This window comes from Thunnus albacares, chromosome 12 (assembly GCF_914725855.1).
Source record: "Thunnus albacares chromosome 12, fThuAlb1.1, whole genome shotgun sequence".
In the NCBI taxonomy this organism is placed as follows: domain Eukaryota; kingdom Metazoa; phylum Chordata; class Actinopteri; order Scombriformes; family Scombridae; genus Thunnus; species Thunnus albacares.
The window spans coordinates 25,473,538-25,496,564 of NC_058117.1; the positions used below are offsets into that span (position 1 = coordinate 25,473,538).

Below are 23,027 nucleotides of genomic sequence, written 5' to 3' on the forward strand. Positions count from 1 at the left end.
AGGTTTACACCACCCCTCCTAACCTGATGGAAAATTCCTTCCGATCAGGCCGTACCGGGCCCAGTCTCTCCAGATTGAGGTGGTTACATGAGGTATTTTTATCCTGATTGGGCTATTATTGTGATTATTAGCGGAATATTAGGAACCATGTAAACGTATCCAATGTGATTATGCAGCCTGGTCTGACTTTTGGAAAATATGTAACATTCTTGCCGAGAGTTAGTCAGCTTGATTCCGTCCAACTCAATTACTTCCTCGCAACCGTCCATAACTCTGAGACGTCACCGCTCCCAGACGAGAAACAGTCCAACACATAACCCCACCGTCAAACCACATGTATAGTATGTTTAGTGATCTAGTGGATGCTTGGTGTTTTTGCTAGAAGTGCTGGATGGATGTGCAGTATCATACCACCGTTACATCCCCAGGTCACATTAGAATTAAGCCCATCGGTTTAATTGTTCCTCATAAAGCTCAGTACGGTTACAGGGAAACACATGTTTTCTCTTTTCACAGAAAACCACTTTGTTCCAAGTTCCATCATTGACAGATTTCATCAGGACGGTTCAGCTGCTGCCATGTTATTATATAAGCTGGTCGTAACTTTCTACAAGTTATAAATTGAAGATGTTTTTATTGCTAAGAAGATGTGACATTGTGTAATATCAGCAGGTCTCAGTGCCGGTTGTTGCTTCGAGAGGTCGGAAGGAAGGTTTTTTTAGTGAATGTTGTCCCGCAGGACGTTAGCTTCCTGCACAGTACAGCTGATGCATGAACCGCAGTGTTGGTGTTTTTCTGTTAACCTTCGCCTGCTAAGTCATTTTTGTACTTGAAGGTCAGTAGAACAAGCTGTGATTTTTAAAGGGATATATTCTTGCAAGTCAAAGAGTCACATTTTGAGTGCTATCAGTTGGTGCCGGCTTGGTTTTTCTCGTCTTCGGATTTGAGAAAGTTTAGTGCCTATTATAAAGATTTCAGCCTCTCTCGAAGGTGTGAAGAGTTTCAAATGTTTGCCCGATGTCTCGCTCTCAGCTTCTGATTCCAGTTTTGATGATAAAGCTCTCTTTATTCTGTCCACTGACTTTTGGCCTTAACAGGTTTCACTCTTAACTCTGAGCAGCTCTGAGCTTTCAGAGCATCAGCAGTGAGTTTGGAGTGAATTTACAGATTTGAGCCGTTTGGTTTTGGGAAGCCTTGTGGCGCCCCCTAGTGGTGGCGCTACAAAATAACATCACATGCAACTGATTATTCAGTCATTACAGTATAGTAAGAGTTTATTAAGTCTTCAGAGGGTTAAAATATCAACATTATCAGTAGGATGGCTACTTGTTCAAAGGACAAACTCCACTTATCACCCTGTATACATCCACTCTCCACCTGCTAACACGATCCTTAACTCTGGTTGTATGTTTGTCTTTCAGTGAAGGAAGAGTGCGTGTCAGAAGAAGAAGAAGAAGAAGAAGAAGTAGAAGGAGAAGAAGAAGAAGAGGAGGTGGTGAAAGATGCCCTAGTGGAGGAGATTCTCCAGCAGGGAGACACAGCCATCATCTATCCCGAAGCCCCCGAGGACGAGCAGAGTCCAGCAGAGACGGGAGGCGCAGATGAAAACGGTAACACACAGAACACACCACTGCACACATACTACAGTGCTGTTCCACGCCCGCTCCATTTGTATTAAGAGCTGCACTAGACAAGATTTGAATGTAGAAATAAAAACATTATATTAGTCTTAATCATGAAGTGTACAAATTGCATTATTTGCCCACAGTACAAGTACAAACTAAAGGAGAACGCTTGATTTGGACTCTTAACAGCCATAAATAAAGTGATGGAAACAGTTTTTCTTGCCGTTCACTTCAGCTGCATGGAGACTGATGAAAAACAGTCTCATGAAATACTAACCACTTCTTTCTAAGATCTCTGACTCCAGTTAAACATGGAAGTAGAGACTGAACAGGCTCCCCCAGAGGCTACATGAGGCTTCATTCTGAAGGATAAGAAAGAGACAAATGCTGCGTTAGACAAAAAACAAAACATTAAAAGCAGCTGTGACTACATATGACTCCCAGGAAGATTCAAGCAGCACCACATGCAGGATACTGTATATATATATATATATATATATTTATATATCACATGATGGTCACCATGCATGTACCTTTTTTTTTTATCTCCAGGCACCCCAGATTCCTTCTCCCAGTTGCACACTTGCCCCTACTGCTCCCGGGGCTACAAGCGCAACGCCTCGCTGAAGGAGCACATCAAGTATCGCCACGAGACCAGCGAGGACAACTACAGCTGCTCGCACTGCAGCTACACCTTCACGTACCGCTCGCAGCTGGAAAGGCACATGAGCCACCACAGGGGCACCAGGGAGCAGGTAACAACAGAGTCTCAAAGTGCATGACACGAGTGGGCTGATGCACTGTAGGGGAATATCTTTATTTAATGTAAGTCTTCTATCTGCTGTACGAAATACATATATAAAGGCGAACAACACAGGAGTTAATTCCCTGTTGCTTATTTCATAGTTGCTCTTTTTAAACTGTATCTGGTTATTTTTGGCAGCTTTTTATCTTTGCTTTTTTTTTTTTGCTTACAGGTCTTTTGGTTTTGTAAGTGAATTCATTGACCTTTGGTTTTTCCTTTCATGCGCTGTGATTTATTATTCCTTCCTTCAAAATTAACATGCACCTTCACAGTCTGCAGATCCAAGCAAAAACAAAAACCTCTGCATAAATTATCAATGTTCCTTTTAAACCTTTGACCAAGTGTAAAACTGCAGTAGAAACTGCAGTGTGTTGGTTAAAAGGTTAAAGCTTGTATTGACCCCTATGAATACTAATCAAGTCATAGAAACAAGAGAATAAAAGCTTTTCACTTCTATCATGTGGACACTTGTTGACACATCTCTTGCAGCAGCTTCTCATCACCTTCCTCATCTTGTTCTTTTTATTTTGTTTTTTTTTTTTTTTTGTCTAATCATCACGTTTCCCAGACGACGGGAGGAACAGGTGGAACCCGTAAATTCAAGTGTACTGAATGTTCCAAGGCCTTCAAATACAAGCACCACCTGAAGGAGCACCTGCGCATTCACAGCGGTGAGCTGTTGCTGCGGCAACCATCACTTTCTGTCTTTCACTCAAACAAACACACACACACACACACACACACACACACACACACACACACACACACACACACACAGCCGGACACAAACAGAAGCTGCTGTTCAAAACTCCAGACCACTCACGTCTTCTCTAGTAGAAGTTGATTATTAATTAATCTGTTTTTGTTAGCTCTGTTAATTTTGATATGAGGATTTTAATTATTCATTCATTTATTTTCAGGTTTTTTAATATACATGTGTGGCCTTTTGTTTGATTTGTGGAATTCAGAAATCATACTCATCCGAACATAAAAACCATAAAAAAAAGAGACAAGAGGTTGAAAATCTCATTTAAAAATATAAAATAAATGACTGTAAAAAGTAAACAAAAGAAACAAACAAGTTACTGGCCAGTGAACATCACAGACACTGACAGCCAGGTTGATACTAGTGCCGATTTTTTTACTAAACCCCTTTTCTATTTAGCAGAAGAAGCCAAATATCTCAAATGATACTTATTGTTTTAAAACTCACAGCTGTACAAAAACTTTACATAAAAGTTTACATAAAACAGTTCTGTAAGTACCGCTAGAACTCCACAGATCAATTTGTTAATTTGTGTGATTGAAACCGAGCTTTGCCCACGAATGAACTCAATTTCCCAGAGTCCCCAGGTTTTCACACCTATACATGAACTCTATCCCCGGACCCTCCCCCAATCACCATTGGTCAGTGTGACTCATGATGTCACCAGGTAAACAAAACCAGAACTCCACCTCTGCTCCTCCTTTTTTCTCCTCACCACTGCTGCAGGAAGCAACAGAAAGAGCTCTCTTCTCCTGGACTGCAGCTGTGCTGCAGCATGCAGCTGAGCTAGGCTCTCCCTCTCCCCTCAGTGTGGCCTGCTAACAGAGCACACACACACACACACACCAAACCCTGTTCTTAACGGCAGGACATGAGGGCCTGCTTAAGATTAATCAAGATTCAGTAAACAAGTTATCTAGCACCAGCAGCTACAACACAAGTCTGCCAGCTGATTTTTACAAGCAAAGGAGCCACAAAGCAGAGTTAGCTCACTGCTAACTCTGCAAGGACTAAACAAAGGAGCGACCTGGGCCCTCCGGCCTGCACAACTGGATCACTGACTGTCCAGTAAAGCCTGCACAGCTCTTCCAACCTGACTCATCAGCCAAAAACCTCTCTTCCCATTGATTTGGTAATGTACTGGGTGTAACATTGCATAGTAGCACGCAGCTAAACAAGACTGTTTAACTTAATCAGTGTACATGTATTGATCTGGTTTAATGTTGATCATTGAGCTCTATTGTTATGATGACCGTTCTTAGTCAGATAATTGGATTAAGTTGATGTTATCAAGCTTCACACACATACTTAGACTTGCATGCAAACTACCTTTCCTTTTTCCTAAAGTGGCACCTTTCTTACACAAATTGGCTTTAACAGACATACATGCAGAGAGGAAACTCAAAAGCTCACACATTTACACACTCTTTTTGTTTTTGACCTAACACATGTGTGCATACTCAAATGCACAGAAGAAGAGCAAAGAAGACACTCTTTTCCTTTGTCCCCTCTCATGCAAGGCATGTAGGTCCGTCTGCAGACTCACAGCACCTACATGACACACCCACTTGGTCAGGTTTAAGCATGAGCAGGGAGAGGGTTAGGGTTACATGTCAAGGGGGGTGGGGGTGTTGTGTAACAAGCTGTTAAGGTGACAACAATGGAGGAGAGGTCGTGTAGTAAAGTGGGCGTGTCCTGTAGTAAAGTGGGCGTGTCGCGTGGGTCTGCAGAGAGACCCTTCTCATGCCATGTGGTCCTGGTGTCCATCTATGTAGTTTTCCTTTGTCTCAGCCAGCACATGAGGTACATGTCAAATCTCTTAATTTCATCCACGTATCCTTGACTTGGTTTGGTGCAATTTCGGTACAGCATGCAAAAGGTAAGGTAGGAAATAACATTTTGGCCATGCAACAGTGGCTCATTGGCTGTAACATTATACATTACTATCACTGAAACAGTTCATTTGTTGTGCAGTGGAAAAGGAAAAGGAAAACAACCTTTTTGTTTCTTGCAGGGAGTCAGGACACCGGCTGACAGCTGTTTTATGCTGATTTATGGTCTAAATGTATACCAAGTAGTTCAAACTAGCTCCACCTCCAGCAGCTACAACAGTAACATGCTGCTCTAACACTGATGCTTCATATTAATAATGTCGTATATAATAATATATCAGTCAGGGGGACCAAACCATTACTCTAAGTGCAATACTTTAACCATATTTTTCTGTCAGAACTGGTCCCTACGACTTGTTCTCTGATCACGTCAGAAATCAAATGTTTTTATCGTTGATCTGAAAGGCTCGACTCGTAGGCGGAGTGATACGCTGACCATCACAGAGGGGAGGGACGAAGACACGTGACATAACGGAACATATTTTCATAATATTGTTGCACTCGGTCGGTTTTGCAGGTCCCTCGTTTGTCAATCTGGGGGCAGCGATACAACAGTGTAATCAGGGTAACCAGGTTATTTTGGTTAAGCTGCCTAGCAGGCTAGCATACATCCATGCTACAGCTAAGTTGTGCGCTGCTAAAACGTTCCGGTTGGAACTCGCGCTTTAGAATTATTGTTCCGCACGTCCGACTAAATGGATTATTAAACTATTTTGATAGTAATTGTTCGGATCAGGGAGCGTATTTTTCGTATGACTGCATGCACCGAATCGTAACATCCGTACCGTGATGATTCGGGACAAACACACGCACCGTTACACCCCTAGTCTGTATTTATTGATAATCTGATTGTGAATTCATTGTTTCATAACCCAGAATATGATTAGGTTGCCTTTTGAACAGTGGAGAATATTTATCAGGCTAAATGTTTCAGGGAGAATTGAAATTATGCTCAAGAATTTTCAGCCTCACATGTGACTGAATAGAAATGACGACAAATGACGTAAAATTTAAATGTGTTTAAAGTGTTTCTTGCTGACAGACAGACTCTCGCTAACTTTAATTTCATCCATAATAAAAGTTAAGGGGGAAATAACAGATCATGAAAAGAAAATCTGGAGAAATCTTAAGAAAATCAAATAAATGTAGAAAGTTGTTTATGGTTCATTTGATCAAATTTATTTCAGATTTTTAACTAGATGGTTAATCATAAAATTAATAAAATATAAAACTTAGGAGTGATACACTTGAGTTTAATCTGCAATCTGTCTCCACTCAGTTATGTTGTTATTTATCAGATCAGTCTGATCAGCTGCAACATCCAATCTTAACTAATATCCTATAAGGGGGCGTGTCAGCCGGTAAAAGACTTCCATGAAGGCTGTTCTCATGTATCCTCGCTCATGGCTCCTCAGAGACCACTCCTCGCTCCTTTAGAGCAGAAATAAGAGCTTTGAGACTGCCTTCAAGATGGTGGACCAGAACGACTTCTGGTTTGAGTGAAGAGTGAGGAAAGATCAAACAAGAGACTTGAGATATATCCATGGTCTGAGGCAACCATCTTGTTTTTCCTTGTTGCAGTTCACACACACTCACTTGTATATAGCCTCTTTACTTAGACTGCATATTGTGTGTTTTGCCCCTTTCTAGTTTGATACATTCAGACAGATTATATATTGTGTTTTACTTTTATCTACTTTTAATAAAATGCTTTTGAATAAACACACTGTCTATTTAATGTTGTACAAAAGTGAATACTGCAAACCCCTGCACTGCAAAGAACTCCAAAATCCTTCAACATTTATTGGCTATCAATATGGTAATTTTGGTTGTAGTTATTAAGTTAATTATTAATCAGAGTTCCAGATTGACGGTTAGTGTTTTTAATGAGACTGAATAAATTAATTAGCTATCAATTTTCCCTGTCTTTAATAGTGGTTTCCTGATAAATTAAATCCTATTATTTAATATAATTATTAATTGTTTCTGATAATTACTAATTATTTCTGATAGCCAAATTCAATCTAAATGCTCTACATAAAACGATTCATGATCTCTACAGTTTAATAAAATAGTTTGCAAAATTTTGATTTAAACCAGGAACTATTTGATCATATCAGAGCCTTAAAAGAAAAAAAAAAAACAGTAAATTAAAATCAACCTAATTTAAAATGCAACAGAGCTTCTCTTTTTTTTTTAACTTTTTTTTTTGCAATTTCTCTGTGTTCCCCTTTTAGGTGAGAAACCATATGAATGCTCAAACTGCAAGAAGCGATTCTCCCACTCAGGCTCCTACAGCTCCCACATCAGTAGTAAGAAGTGTGTGAGTGCAGCACCCCCGAACGGTGTCACCCGGACATCGATCAAGATCAAGTCCCCTCCCACCACCACGACCACACCTGTCATGATCGCTCCAGCCCGCATGATTTTGAAAGAGAAGACTGAAAGCAAACCCCTCCAAGAGCAGCTCCCCGTCACCCAGATCAAATCTGAACCTGTGGAATACGAGTGCAAGCCCGTGACGGCAGCACCGGCGACATCAACTGGTGCCAACGGAGTAGTGAACGGAGGGACGACGACGACGACGTCGACGACGGTCCAGGCTGCAGCGCTGCCTCAGGGCGTGGCTATGGTCGTACCCACGGTCGGCTTAATGTCGCCCATTAGCATCAATCTGAATGACTTGCAGAACGTGCTGAAGGTTGCCATGGATGGAAATGTGCTCAGGCAGGTGTTGGGTACAGCCAACAGGGTGGTGACGCAGGGGAAGCAGGGAATTGTAGTCCAGCAGCCACAGCAGCAGATCATCAGCCTGCCGGCCTTCGTAGATCACGACGGCACCACAAAGATCATCATCAACTACAGCATCAGCCCTGCAGCCGCCACCACTGCCACTACCCAGCCTGCACCGTTTATTGTTAAAAATAATCCTCTCCCCGCTCCTACGGTTACCACCGCTGCAACCCCCACCCCCACCAAAACAGATAGACCCTCAACCCCAGAGGTGACCGACCTCACCATCGTCAAGGCAGAGCCAGAATCAGCACCCGTCACAGACACGGAGACGGTGGCGGCCGCACAGACAGAAAAAGGAACTGTTAAGACTTCACACACTGAAAAAGCTCAGATGCCAAAACCCAGCAGCCCCAGTACATGTTTACTATGTGACGACTGTCCCGACAACCTGGAGGCGTTGCACCTGCTCCAGCACCGCAAAGCAGCCAACGGGGAGGCTGTAGACTCCGCCGCCCTTGACCCCTCGTTCGCTGCTCTGCTAAGCGAGGCAGGGGTGACGCTGGAAGAACCACCTGTGGACGACCTCCTCTCACTCCTCAAGACCTACTTCGCCTCCAATGCCAATCCCAGCCAGGAGGAGCTGAGAAAGATCTCGGAGTCTGTCAGTATTCCCGTGGACGTGGTCAGAAAGTGGTTTATCAAGATGAACTCTGGGAAAAATGTGGGCAAATCCTGCAATGACACAGCGGTTTCCAAAAAGACTGAAACCACAAATTCCAATTCAGAGGATGTCTCAAATCAGAACGGAGAGACCGAGGAAGAGATCAAACCGGAAGCGTCCGCCAAAGCCTCAACAGAATCCGGAAGCGCTTCCCCTTCCTCGCCACTAAGCCTCAACACCGGTGACCTCGTCATCGTTAAAAGCGAGCCAGAAGACCCGGAGGCCCCGGACTCCCAGGCTGAGCCCCTGGACCTCTCCCTTCCTAAACATCTTGCAGCAGCGTTGGAAACCAAAACGACAACGCCTCCCATCAAACAACAGGAACATCCTCTGAACCTGACCTGCCTGAGGAAGGAGCAGCTCGAGGGTCAAACCATCTACGTCAACACGCCTCAGACCGGAAGACCTGTCAACATCGTCACCGCCGCGCAGCTGCCCACGTTGGTGGCCATCGCTAGTCAGGGCACGGTGGGCTGTCTCAGCGCCATCAACACCACAACGAAGCGAACCATCCTCATCCCCCAGCTCACCTACACCTACGCCACTACGGCCGGCAGCGCCACCGGAGCAAAGACTGTTGTACTCAACGGACATAAGGTTGGTGGTCCGGAACATTATGTTTCCCAAACAATATTTCCTCTGCAGGGTTTTAGACATTTTGATTTGTTTTCTCCAAAACTACTCAAAAAATATGCAGTAGATAATCTGGAAACAGTGAAAGTTGTAGATGCTTTTGAATGCATGCCATGCTGTAAGAGGTAAGAAAAAACATGTTGTATTTATTCATAGTAATGTATTTAACTTTATCCAAGTATTCAGCTGTAAACTGCTCTTATGTTTCAGACTCTCCAGTCCCATAAACAGCTAAGTTAGTCGACAGCAGTTATACAGCCAAATAATAAATATCTGTTCATCTATTCCATCTTATTTTTGATAAATAATGTATCTTAAAATTGCTACTTTTGTCTGACAGTCCAAACAAAAACCAAAGATATTTCATTTAAACTGATAGTAATAAGGAAGGACCATGTTACAACAGTATGCGATCAAAGGTTTAGTGATATGAGGAAGTTTTGGGTGTTGGGGATGGATGTAAAGATGTGTACATGTCATTATTGTGTAAAATACTCGGTTGGGTTTAAATAGTGTTATATACTGTTTATGCATATTTGGTTCAAGCCTACAGTATAACATAATTGAGAACACCCCTGGTCAGTATCACTAAAATGTTAAGTACTTACAAATCCTTTCCATTTAATAGTTTTATTTGTTTTTAGACAATAATCAAGAAGGCTTAAGCCAATTCACTTGAAAAACAGAATGTTTGATTAATTAAACTATAATGAAAGGTCCATATTTAAGAATGAACTGCAACAAAAGTCAGCACACCGTTCATTAGTGACTCTCAATTCTTTTATTCTTTTCTATTTTTTTATGTCTGCCTTTTATTTTTGATGACAGATTACATCCTCCTGGGTATAGATGATACCAGTCTTGGTATCTCTGTGGAGAGATGTTCTCATTCTTCACAGATGATTCTTCTCAGCTGCTCTTTGCTGGAGGGGTTTTGTTGCTCTACCTTCCTCTTTAAAATACTCTAAAGGTGTTATATTGGTCAGGGGACATACTTGGCGAGGTCATAGCTTTCACTTTTTTCTCCTTTAAAAACTCTTAAGTGATTTTTGCGGTGTGTTTGGGTTCATTATGTTGGATAATTCCCCTCCTGCCAACCTTCTTGAGACTGTTAGTCGTCTTTTCATTCAGTATTTAGATATACAAACCTGCGTGTCATCTTCTCTGGCAACTTGCAGTTTTGTGAGCAACGGTTTTCTTTTTGGACATCATCCATAGTCGTTGACTTCATGCAATGTCCTTCGCTGTCTGAACAGTCACTGATACACCAATTTCCACTGATAATCCTTGTGCTGAGTCAGAAGCACTTGCCCATCTGTTTTTTTTTTTAGTGCAATGTTGTATAAATAGTGAATTGTGCGTGCTGTCGTTTTTTGAGGACGGCCACTGCACCTTCTGTTATTGGCAGTATGGGTCCTCCTATACCTCCTAACCACTGCTGCAGCTGTGTTTTGGCCTCTGTTCAGTAGCCTAATGATGATCTTCTTCCCTCTCCCATCTTTATGAAGTTCCTTACCATGTGGAGCCATGTTGCATTCGACACAACTCAGACCAAAATTGAGATAGTCGTGGTGTTCGCAAGTTCTTTTATGACCTTGTTCAGGCAATTTGTCTAAATTGGAAGTCACAGGTGTAATCATTATTGTTGTATTGAGGTACTTTGAGGCCTGTGTTTTCAATTTAGTCTATCTAACCTATTTGATTTAATTACAAATAAGATCAAATACCCTACACTTCACCTGAAAAACACTACAGTTATTGTGATAGTGATATTGCACTGGGTGTATTCAGTTTTCTTGTACACTGTATAAAAGACCCTCTACCCATGTACCTCAAAGAATGAATGTTGCCCTTCTTGCAGTGACTTTGTCTGGGATGATGTAGGTGAGGCTGCCAAACCGTCAGCACGCCAAACCGCAGCAGCCATTACGTCAGTAGATGAGAGTTGGATATTCTCCCGGATATCAATCTGAGAGTGATGCAGACAAATATAAAACCCCCTCTGAGTGAATCTCATCATGAGAATATGTGTCTGAAACATTTGGCAGTCCTCCACCTGATTGTGTTTTCTCAGATAACAGATCAGCACATATTTCAACTTCTGGTTTCTTGGACTCGCTACATTTAAATGTTTCAAAAGAAACTTTAAATCAAAAGCAACCACTTTCCTGCAAAGAATGAAATCATATTTTTTTAAGAGCACTCTGCTTTTTATCCTCACTGAGTTGCTGAGCAGCTCCACTGCAGCAGCTGAGGTGTAATGTTTAAGGAAAAATCAATCAAAGGAAGAGATTCATACATTAACATTCACCGGACAGACTTTCTCAGACAATAAGAGCATTCAAACTAGTGATCATTTGATTAAAAGCTAATTCTCTTCACCTTTTTAGTCATTGCCTCCACTTATATTTACAATTACAGACGGAGAAGAGACTGGACAGCAGCTCTGATAGCATTTCGGTGGCGGAGGAGCAGAACGACGCGGATTTCGCAGTGATCAAGAGGCGGCGGCTGGAAAACGGCGTTTACCCCTGTGATCTTTGCTCCAAGGTCTTCCAGAAGGGCAGCTCCCTGCTCAGGCACAAATACGAACACACAGGTATGATTTTTAGGACGAACAAACATGACAGCACGCGTTCAGGAAAAACATGATCTCACATCTTTTATGTGCTGTGCTAACACTAATGCGTTAATTTGTTTGTTTCATTGCATTAGACAAAGATTGTTTTAATAAATCTGTTTTATTTTATCCAGCAGCATTCGTGTTTTTTTTTTTTTTTCCTCTGTGTAGCCCGGAGCGAGGTTCTAGTTTTCAAGGCTGTGATTTTTACATATGACATCATACCTCGTTAAACGTGTTATACTTGGTGTGATTGTAACGTTTATAGGACACCTGGCCTGTAAATGTAGCAGCTCCGAGGCAGTCGACATCAGTATTCATAGAGATGAGATTCTTGAGGTGAATTAAGTGAATATTTTCCCTGAAGCTCCAGCTACCCTCAGATTGGAAGGTAGCCATAAAGTCTGTTAACAATGTGTGCACTGAACTACTGTGCACAGGTCGGTTCAGCCGCGACATCATCCACCTACACACACACACACACACACACACACACAGACACACAACATACCATTTCTCTGAGTTTATAGGCTGCTGATTTAATTATGATTAGTCAGCAATGAGTTGGGTAGGTGAATAGATCTCTAAATGTCAAAACTCCACTGTGAACAACTTCTCATACCTTTTACAACAGAGTAAATATGGAGAATAGTGCTTATTTCACATTATATTTTATTATAAGAATATGACATCATTACCTTACAGCAGTGGCTCCCAAACTTTATGGCTTATGACCTCTTAAAACAAAGCAGTACCTACTTGTCACACTTTTTATCTGCTGAATATGTCCATAATCCATAATCTGTCCGTTATTTTCTCAATTAATCAATTAGTCGTTTGATCTATAAAACATCACTGTTACCCAAAAGGCCAAGGTGCAACCTGAAATGTCTTCTTTTGTCCTGATCAATAGTCCATAACCCAAAAATATTCAATTTACTACCATAGAGGACTAAAGAAAAAACAAAATATCCACATTTAAGAAGCTGGAGTGAGAGAATTCTGGCATTTTTAATTAAAAATTGATGCAAAATGACTAATCGATTATCAAAATTGATGATGATTAATTTTCTGTCGATTGACTGATCGTTGCAGTTTTGATAATTTTGTGTTTTCTGTGACTCAGTGGGTGGAATCAGACCCCCGGGTTGGAAACCGCTGCCTTAACATTTGTCAAAACAATTTCACCCCAAGATCTGTTTAGTCGGAGCTTTCAATCATATCACACAACCTTGATATTGATATTGATGTTGTGATAAAATCCAAGGCTTCGGAGCTGCTATTAAGTGGCTCTTTGGAGTGAATGTCAACTGCTTTTTAATACCTAAATTGTGCCACAACTTGTAACGTCTGCCTCTACTACATTCATCTCTCAGCCGCAGTTACTCGGCAGGTAAATGCAGTATTAGTTCCATCTCTGACTCGTTGTTTGTGTTTCATCATCTGCAGGAAAACGCCCTCACGAGTGCGGCGTCTGCAAGAAGGCCTTCAAACACAAGCATCACCTGATCGAACACTCGAGGCTGCACTCGGGTGAGAAACCCTACCAGTGCGACAAGTGCGGGAAGCGTTTCTCTCACTCGGGCTCTTACTCCCAGCACATGAACCACCGTTACTCCTACTGCAAGAAGGACGGGCCGAACTCGGGCTCCGGCTCGGGTCCCAGCATGTTCCAGTCGGAGCTCGGCAGTCCCGGCGCCGGCGTGCAGTCGGACAGCCGGACCACGACCCCGCCCTCCCAACTGGACTCAGACGAGAGGGAGAGCGAGGAAGAGGACGACGACGACGAGGCCATGTGCATGGACGACATCCGGGTGGTGCAGGTGGACGACGGCGAGTGCGAGATCTACGAGGGTAATTTCGACGATTTCGTCGAAGAAGAGGAGGTGGTGGCGGAGGAGGAAGAGCCGACAGGAGGAGAAGAAGAAGAAGAAGAAGAGGAAGAGAGAGAGGAGATGGAGGAAGAAGTCGTCTCCGAGGTGGTCACGGTGGAGCTGAGGAACGATCACCCGGAGGACGAAGAGATGGAGGAGATAACCGAAGAAAAGGAGGAAGCGGCAAGTGCGGAGACGGAGGAGATGGCAGACTGTGAAGCGGATACGGACAAAAGCATCAGGGAGGGCGCAGACGGCGGCGAACCCGCAGAGGAAGTGGTGACAGACGCCAAATAAAAGGAAAGGAAAACTTCTTCGGGACAGTTCGAAACTGTTGGGTCATCTGCGTCGACTTAATGAAGACAAAACCGCATCTTGCCATCAGAAGGAAGTCATGGCGGTTGCCTGATCTTAACGGTCCACTACTGTGTACAAAAACCCAGGTGTGCCTGAACTTGAAAAAAAGAAGAAAAAAAAAATACAAAACAGTGACTTTTTTTCTTGTGGAAAATATCAGTGTTAAAAATTGTTTATAGAAGTACAGATTTTAAAGCCGAACTCTCCCACCAACTTGTTAGACTTGTTACTGAGACATCCCAGGTTGTTTTATTGTTTGTTTGTCTGTCTGTTTTCATTTGATCAGTGTTACTAATCTTGTTCTTGTTTGAAAACATTTTAACCTGTAAAGATGAGAAAGATTTCTATACCTTTTTATTGCCAATGAAGTTTCCTAAATCAGTATTTTATTGAGTTCTACGAACAAAAACCTCTGCACTACAGTATTCCTGGTTTACCTATGGATACATGCCTCATGCATCGTATGCCCTTCAGTGTTATATACATACACTAGCTAGCGAGATGTTGTCTGTGTTAGTGTTAAGTTAGTCTTTGCTAGCTAGCATTTTTATGTTTTGTTTTCAGTTTGACTGTTAGCCTTAAGGAAAACAAAGTATTCTTGGGGAAGGGTTGTGGGCGGGATGGGGAGTCCGGGATGAGAAACGTGGCTTCTGTACGCCATAACCAAATTTGTCCTATCAGGGAAGGTAAAGTCACAACCTCAAAGCCAGCATCGGGGCGCTGATGTTTCGCGACCCGGCGTAGCCCCGACGGACGGCGCCTCCAGGTGAAAGCTCCGCCCGCCCGGCTCAGCCGCGGCTACGAAACACACGCGCCTGTTCTTACCGAGCTTCTCCTTCTTTTTGGTTGATTTTTTTTTTTTTTTAAGTTCTTGGTCAGTGTTTCAGTGTTTATCAGCTTAACATATGAAGTCATACATGAAGGAACAGGGCTGTTACCTGCTCCACCCCAATGCCTCCAGCCTTATGCAAGACCTGTGTGCTGTTAAAAGTGCCATTGAACAGTGTTATCATTTCTTCACACATGTAGCCAGTATTATGTCCCTCTGTTACTTACACAAGACCCATATTGACTAATGTTTGTTGACTTGCTCAGAACAGCAGCTTTACGCCACGATTATTAAAAGATCCGTCATGAGATATTAATCAGAATACGTTTGAGGCCTTTTAAAGTATTTGAGCCACACGTCACAAGTTACAGGATTAGGGCTGCAACTAACAATTACTGTATTTATCAATTAATCTGCTGCAATTAATCTCCTATTTTCCAATATTCAACTAATAGTTTTGTCTAAAAAATGTCAGAAAGCAGTGAAAAATGCCTGTGATAATATTCCAGAGCTCAACATTTTCATTTTTTTATTTTTTTATTTTTTACCTGCCCAATTGTCCAAAACATAAAAAATATTCTGTTTACAATCATATAAAACAGAAGAAACTGAAACCAGAGAATTATTGTGATTTCTTTCTTATAAATGACTGAACTGATCAATCAACTTAAAAATGGTTGCGGATTATTTTGCTGTTTGTCAACTAATGAATTCAGCCTTTTACAGTTTATCTATATAAAATAAGGCTTTTGGGTCTTTACACTCATAATTTTATTTTTTGATATTTACTGTTGAACAATAATTTTCAGTTACAGAAGAGTTGATAGAGTTGCCAACAAAACCCACTCAAAAGATACGTGTGGGACCCGATCAGAAATACATTGCACACTGAGCTTACCTGTGGATATAAAATGCCTTCTAACCTTGAAATGATCAGTTTCAATCTGATGTTTGAAATACTTAAAAATCAAATATTAATAGTCGGACTTAATGCCATAAGTCTCAAAGTTTGAAAAATGTTTACACAAGTGCTTAAAAACAGAAAATGTTCTGTTAACAGTTATTTGATGCTTAAAACATCCCTGAACATACAGGGAAAGTTATGTCTCCAACTCTCTCCACCGGATTAGTTCAAGAAATCAAAACTATATTTAGAATAAAAAATAGTTTAAAATAAGTTTCGAGGACTTGACACTAACATGATGAATTTTGTCAGACTTGTGCACTTGTTTTCAGATTGTTTAAAAAAAGAAAGAAAAATAGTGGCGAGCTGTCCCGCACTTCAGGTAACAAACGTTAGTGAATGTGGTCTCGGTTGAAGTGTTTTCAGTTGGTTTTTACCAAACAGTGTTTATTTTATTAGTCTGTTTTAATTCTGTTTGTTTTATGTGTGTCCTCTGTATGTTTTTTCAACAATGGCAGTATTAGAACCCTGTTCACAGATTTAAAAAAAAAAAAATGTACCTGTTAGTTTTTAGCAGACTTTTTTATATTTATGTGTCTTATTTTTATATTTTCTTTTATGGTTATTTATTACACATTGTAGTGTACATTACTGTAGTTTGAATTGATACAATAATATATTTTAGTATGAAAAATAATCTTGAGACAAACAACAAAAAAAAAAAAATCCCAAAATGTGGTTCTGGGAGCAGAGGTTTGTTTTGACAAAAAAAAAAAAAAAAAAAAAAAAAAAAAAATCATAAAAAAGAATAAAACATGTATTCTGTAAACATGACTTCTGTTTTAAGCTAAAAGAAAAAAAAAGAATGAAGTGAGAAATAGAAACTGTTACATGTGCATCCGCTCTTTGCGTCGTTATGAAGCTACTGAATTCTAAAACTCTGTGATTTTAAAAGCATGAGTCGTCGCCGTTTTAATGAAGGATCCTTGTTATGAAGAGTTACTCCTCCCTTCTTATTTCGAAAAAGCCAAATTTAGATCGTTGTCTCGCAAAACCCCCCGTTTTCTGTTCTGTGCCAACTTGTTCCATTGTACTGTCGAAGGCTGCATATTGTTTGTCCTCTACACGCCCTTTGTAAATCCACTGTCTTTTTGTATTGTTTTTATTTTTAGTTTTGATCCATTTTTATGACTCCCCATCACAATAAAATATAAGACAGCATTTATGAGTGATGAGTTTGACTTTTTAATCTTCCTGCTGCATCAATCAAGTGGGATTAAAAATCTCTGAGGATGTACGGTAGATGTATTTAGGACTTTTTTGCGAGTTGGTTTGGCAGTTAGACCATCCAAAATAAAGAAGGATATAGATTTGACCTTCAGTCAGTTTGTATGCAATTTTATTTCAATCAGGAGAGACTCAATTGAAGGAAAGTCTTAGAGAGTAATTGCATTTATTTGATGTAATGTGCACAGTAGGGAAGGTTGAAGAAAATCTGCAGGGCTTAAAGCTCACAGAGACGCCATAGAGCAGCTTTAAATTAATATAATACTTAATTAAATACACAAATGCTCACAAATGTTTTCTTGCTTTAATCCCTGAATATGTGAGAAGTGTTTGGCGATTAGACCCCATCATGACATTTTCAGGGGGAGATCGTGTCCTGAGCTGAAGATCTGGATGGATGAGATGTGGAGCAGGACTGTGATGAGCTCAGTGGAAGGACCCATGGACCCTGGATCTGATGAACACTGGAGGTGTTGTGGGATGGAGGAGATGGTTGCGTCGTTCCGACACTGAAATGATGGCTGACAGCAGCAGAGAGAGGGACATTTTTAAAAGTTTTGACAGCAACAGGATGATTAGCTCACACTCTTTGTTTTTCTCTTTATTATTTCACATTCTGTACAGTGTTTGGACCTTTTCAACTGCTGCATACTTTGTGCTATAAAAGCCATTCAAATGTCAAACTGTGCAGCTCATTTAGCAGATGTGCTGCTATTTTCTGTTTATTCCAGTGACTTTCTATTAATTTTTTAAACATCAAAATTTATACTGGCAGTCTATTGGAGAAATGATCCAACTGAGTCACTTTGAAACTCAACGGCTCAGTCATCCCTTATCCTACAGATCTCATTCAAACTTTAAAACATTCACAAAAATTTTGTATTTTGTGTTGTGATACATTTTGTTCTTTTGGAGCAATTTAAGTCCATAATGAAGGCTTTTATAGCAGTTTTCAGACCTCATCAGTGTGTCATGTGCTCAGACACAGTGTAGAGTAGAAATTCTTTTAGACCCGAAAAAAATTTGTAAACAAGTCTCACTCCCACAGTTTTAATTCTCCAAGCTCATATCATACCTCAAAACGTTGCCACAAGCCTCCTCTCTCTCAAAATGTAAATATATTTCCCATAGAGTTATAGTTATTGAGATCTAATCTTTAATTAATAGGGAGAACACTATCCGGTTCTCATTGACTCCGATACAAACTGCAGGTGGTTCCTCCAGTTCCTTAAACTTACAGTTTCTCTCTTGTTTCAGAAACAGTTTTGCTTTTCAAAGGCATTAACAATCATTATCAGAGACTGAAACATCTCTTGTAGAAACTACAACAGGAGCAATCAAGTATTTCACACTGACATGCATTTCCAACATCAGGCTGAAAACAGGAAATGCACATTTTACATAGAGCTGAAATGATAAGTTGATTGCAGGAAAATGAATCAGCAACTATTTTGATAAATCAATTAATTGTCATCAGTTTCTCTTACGCAAACATTCCCTCGTTATAGCTTCTCAGTTGTGAGATTTTCTGCTTATCTTTGTCTTTTATGATAAATTTAAGTATTTGGGAGTTTAGACTGTTGGTCTGACAAACAAGCAATCTGAGAACATTACCCAGGGCTTTAGAAATTGTGATTGCCATTTGTCCCATATATACATGCACGGGTAAGGGGTTGATGACGTAATGTAAAGGGACCTCAACTCAGCAGCTGTTAGTCTTTAAGACGTCCATAAATGAAGGATTACTACTGTTAGACATGTAAAAGGACCCCCTCTTACCTCCTGGAGCACTCCCACCCGGCGCTGCTGCATTTTTGCCTTTTTATTTTCTTTTTCTGTTGTAGGTGAAAACAATTTTCCTCAGTTTGGAGATGAAGACTGAATCTAAATCTGGTCCAAACAGCAGATCCACACTGACACAGTATCATACAAAATAGTAGAGCACTAAATGTTCAAGCAGAGCTGTTGTGAACTCTAGATATTTTATAATTACCTTACTAATTTCAATGTAGGCTTATTTTAGTCTGCTCTAAGTACATGGTGTGCAGCTGTTGTCGGGGAAAACTAACAAAAATATCATGGAAATAAATATCAGGTCAGCAGATACTGATTAAGCCCTGTAATTTTTCAAAGGAGTAGTGATGAGATTTCTCTCCTCTCATGTTCACCCTGAAGGTCCTCAAGCATATCCGTCTGCCTCTCATCAGCCCTTACTACCTCAACTATGTGATCAAGTCTCAGGATGTGGTGAAGGAGAACCAGGGCTGCCAGAGGCTCATCTCCGAGGCCAAGGACTACCTGCTGCTGAAGGGCAGCCTTGAAGAGCCCTACCGCCCTATAGGGCACAGCCACGCAGGTCCATTGTAGTGAAGACTTTGAAGGAATTTAATAAAAAGTGTATTTTTTTGGCGAAATGGAAGTTATCACTATATTGACATGTATGATTCCATTGAATAATTTCCAGTGAGACACATGCTGTTTTCACTTAGAGACTATTTTTACTAAGGAGTACAGATGACTGATAGGGAACTTCGTCACATGGTGCAACGATAATCACCTGAGGCTCAATATCAGCAAAACCAATGAGCTTGTGGCGGACTACCCTGAGGAACAGGAGGCCCCTTGTCCTGCTTCCCACTACAGTGACAAAGTGACTTAACCCATACAACACCTGTCTTCAATCAGCTCATCACCTCTCTGGTATTTCAGCCCTAGCTCTTCACCCAGTCATTGTAAAATGTTTTTTTTTCAGCTACGGTGGTAAACAAACCTCCCCAATGCAAGTGCATTTGGAAAAGTGTTCCCTTTGTTGTTGTCTAGCTTGTTATTCATTGTCTTTCCTCAGCTATGTCATTCCTCAGCTATGTTGTTGTTCTTGTTCGTCTGTATGTCTATTAGTGGGTAAGTTCACTGAGAGAAACAAAAAACAGAGTCAAATTCCTTGTATGTGTTCACATGTTTGGCCAATAAAGCTGATACTCACAGAGCAGAAAGTTGTAGCCATGACAGTAGACAAAGCTTCAGATATAGATGTTGCTGCAAAGAAGCTAAAATGTGGATACTTCATACAATATTCTACACAATGACCACCGTTTCAAGGTGTCACCAATTCAGTATCTGACCAAATGTGAAATATGGTCACAATCTGCCCTTCTGTTCCTGAGTTATGGTGTTGATTAATGGCCAGAAAAGTGTTTTTTCCAGAACATTATGATGACACAGTGAAGTTGTCCTTTAACCTTTTGTATATAAAATGTCAACACTTCATCATTTCAGAGGACCAGCAGACAAGAGTTTAATTAATTTTATGACATCAGAAAAATGCTTGTAACAGCTTTTGAACTGGTTATTTTGACTGCTGTGTTTATTTACAACGAGATGTAGCTGTATTCATTGTTATGTTTTGTTATAAGATCCAGGCTACAACCATATTATTCCCAATAAGATTGAGAATATCTTCTGTCCAGGCAGATCTGCTCCAGAAAGCAGCATCAAGCCAAACATAAAAGTCACAGACAGACAACATACAACAATATAAGAAAGCAAAATACAGTCAAAGTCACATTAAAGAATGAGCAGAGTCAAAATTTAGTGTAAAAGTTCTCCAACATCAAACCAGCAGCTGATAAAACCTGTTTCAGACCAGACTAAACACAGTCTGGACTGCTCCTTTATTGAGTCTGATGCATCAATCATGTCAGAGGATTGACTTCTTATTGATTTAAATGATTAAAAAGGTGAAAAATATATATATATTTTCTAAATTCTAGGAATTTCAATGTAAAGAATAACAATCTAAAAGCTCATTCTGGTTGAATCTCTTGTTCAGTAAGAGCAATACACACATTGTGAAGAAAGAAAGAAAATAATATAAATTCAAATATAATATATTTATAATATAAATATAACTTCTTCTCTGTTTCACACACATGCAATTACTTGTGAATATGTTGGGAATCATTTTACAAAGAAAATGTGATCAGTAGATGAAAACGTTTCATTTTCAAACAGTAGTTGTTGTTGAACTAGATTATAAATGGGATGTCCAGCAGGGCACGGCCAAGGCTACTTTAAAAAAATTCAAAATCCATAAACACAAGAATGTGTGTTATAGTCAAAAGTGACCCACAAAACAAGATATAGACCCATCACATTTATTAATTTGTAAAATATATATTGGTAGCTTTTGTTCAATATCTGTTACAGGGTCTGTAATTCTAATGTTTTAGACTCTAATTCTGTTTTGGTTTAGTTTTCATGACTCCTTAACTTATTAGTAGTCAGCTACTTTTAAGTAAGTAAAAAAGTTTTACACATGAAGGACACGGGGCTGTATGAGCATCCAAACACACAAGATATAACAATGTACTGTTGTATTTAAGGAAATGCTTCCCTCTGCTGGTCAGAAGAGGAAAATACATCTTAGATTTACATCTTAGATAAATAGTAGGCAATACAATCAGATTTCTTTATAAAATTCTTGGAGCATACTAACAGTATGAGCACATTTCCTATTGCTATTATATTTGGAGTCTATAATATCCTATTAGATTCCAAATACTTATAGGAAGCCAGTATGAGCACACTGACAACTGTAAAGTGATGGTGAAGGTTTGTTATAAACACTATTTCAGAATTTGAGTGATGGGTTATCAGCGTTTATGTGCATTTAGCCTCCACTACAGCCTCATCACAACATAGTGTTCATGGGTAATGTAGGACTTGGACCAGGAGGATTGTTTCTGCAGCCTGCTTCAGACAGATGCAGTGGTATTAAGAACTTAATTTCAAGTTGGCTGGTAACTTTACAACAATGTAAGCTATGCTGGTCAGAATAAATCACCTTTTTTAGTCATTCAACAAGTCTCTGAGTCTGTCTCTTATCACCTTCCATGACAAGCTTCCTCCACAAGTAAAACTTTATTTCAAGGCAAAACAGCAATTAATTGTAAAAAAGTCAGAAAGTGTTGCAGAAATATTTCATTTTTCTCGCTTCTTTTCTTGTCAATGGTCTTGTGACCCCTTAGATATATCTTGTGACCTGATCCCCATGTTGGAAACCATTCCTCTAAGTGCTTGTTAACTTACATTTTTCCAATATCAAGACATTTCAGTTTATTTTTAAAGTGCTACATGTACTATGCCACAGATGCATACATGCGTAGAGTTTAATGATGTCTGTATGTGTTTATAATCACAGAGAAGAAGCGATCGGGGTTCGGGGAAACGTGCGGATAAACATTTTCATAGTCTGGCGACAGATGTGAAATATTACATAAATGTAATAATTTGTTTCACTGTCACCCAGGTTAATTAGTTTGTGGAAGTGGGTAACCTATTTCTCGTTGGGGAATTTGTCACACACTGATGAGGTAGCCAATCAGTGACCCTGCTGTTGGCAGGATCATTTCTCCCAGAATGCTGAGCAGCGAGTGTGTCGCAGAAAATGTGAGAGGGAGCCAATGTTTACCTCCTATTTATTCCACACAAATAAATGAAATCAGTCATTAAACCATCCAAGGGTGAATATGGCTCTCTATCCTGGATTATGAATGAGAGCTCATTAATTTTCCTGTGTGTGTTTGTGTGTGTGTGTGTGTGTGTGTGTGTGTGAGTGTGAGAGAGAAAGAGAGAAAATGTGTGTGTTTGTATGCATGTATAGGGGTGCTTGAATTTGTGTATGTGTGTGCATATGTGATTGTTATGTTTATATATGGCAAGGGAGAGATAGCATGCCTGAATGAAATGATGTGAAATCATATTCATGAATATGCATTACTCTATTACAAATCAAAACAATTTGTTGCAACAATCCACTTTTTTGTGATTCTCTCACTATAATAGAGGCAAATGTGACATCTGATAACCAACAAGTCCAAGCCAGAGCTCAGACTTTAGTCACAAAAATGAGTTGGATGTGACTTACTCATTTGAAGTGTACGTTTGGGCACTTCTGCTTTTATGATAGAAGGAGAGCT

The 23,027-nt window shown here is 40.3% G+C and overlaps 1 protein-coding gene and 1 long non-coding RNA gene across 4 annotated transcripts in view; one reads left to right on the forward strand and one right to left on the reverse strand.

Moving 5' to 3' along the window:
• LOC122994397 (zinc finger E-box-binding homeobox 1-like) overlaps positions 1–15,930 on the forward strand; it is a 72,058-nt gene extending 56,128 nt beyond the window's left edge. For 2 of the 3 annotated variants that reach the window (XM_044369077.1, XM_044369078.1), the window contains exons 3-8: positions 1,422–1,610; positions 2,178–2,380; positions 2,999–3,101; positions 7,326–9,142; positions 11,600–11,777; positions 13,248–15,930. In XM_044369077.1, the coding sequence (XP_044225012.1) occupies positions 1,422–1,610; positions 2,178–2,380; positions 2,999–3,101; positions 7,326–9,142; positions 11,600–11,777; positions 13,248–13,969 (3,212 nt within the window). In that variant the 3' untranslated portion in view covers positions 13,970–15,930. Of the gene's footprint in view, positions 1–1,421; positions 1,611–2,177; positions 2,381–2,998; positions 3,102–4,842; positions 5,076–7,325; positions 9,143–11,599; positions 11,778–13,247 lie in introns of those variants that run through there. The other variant, XM_044369079.1, reaches the window with a different exon arrangement.
• Positions 15,931–17,338: 1,408 nt separating this feature from the next.
• Positions 17,339–19,984, reverse strand: LOC122994358. The gene is made up of 3 exons (XR_006406578.1): positions 19,607–19,984; positions 18,829–18,884; positions 17,339–17,570 (listed from the first exon to the last, which is right to left on the reverse strand). It is a non-coding gene; the product is annotated as an uncharacterized LOC122994358 (long non-coding RNA).
• Positions 19,985–23,027: the final 3,043 nt, after the last annotated feature.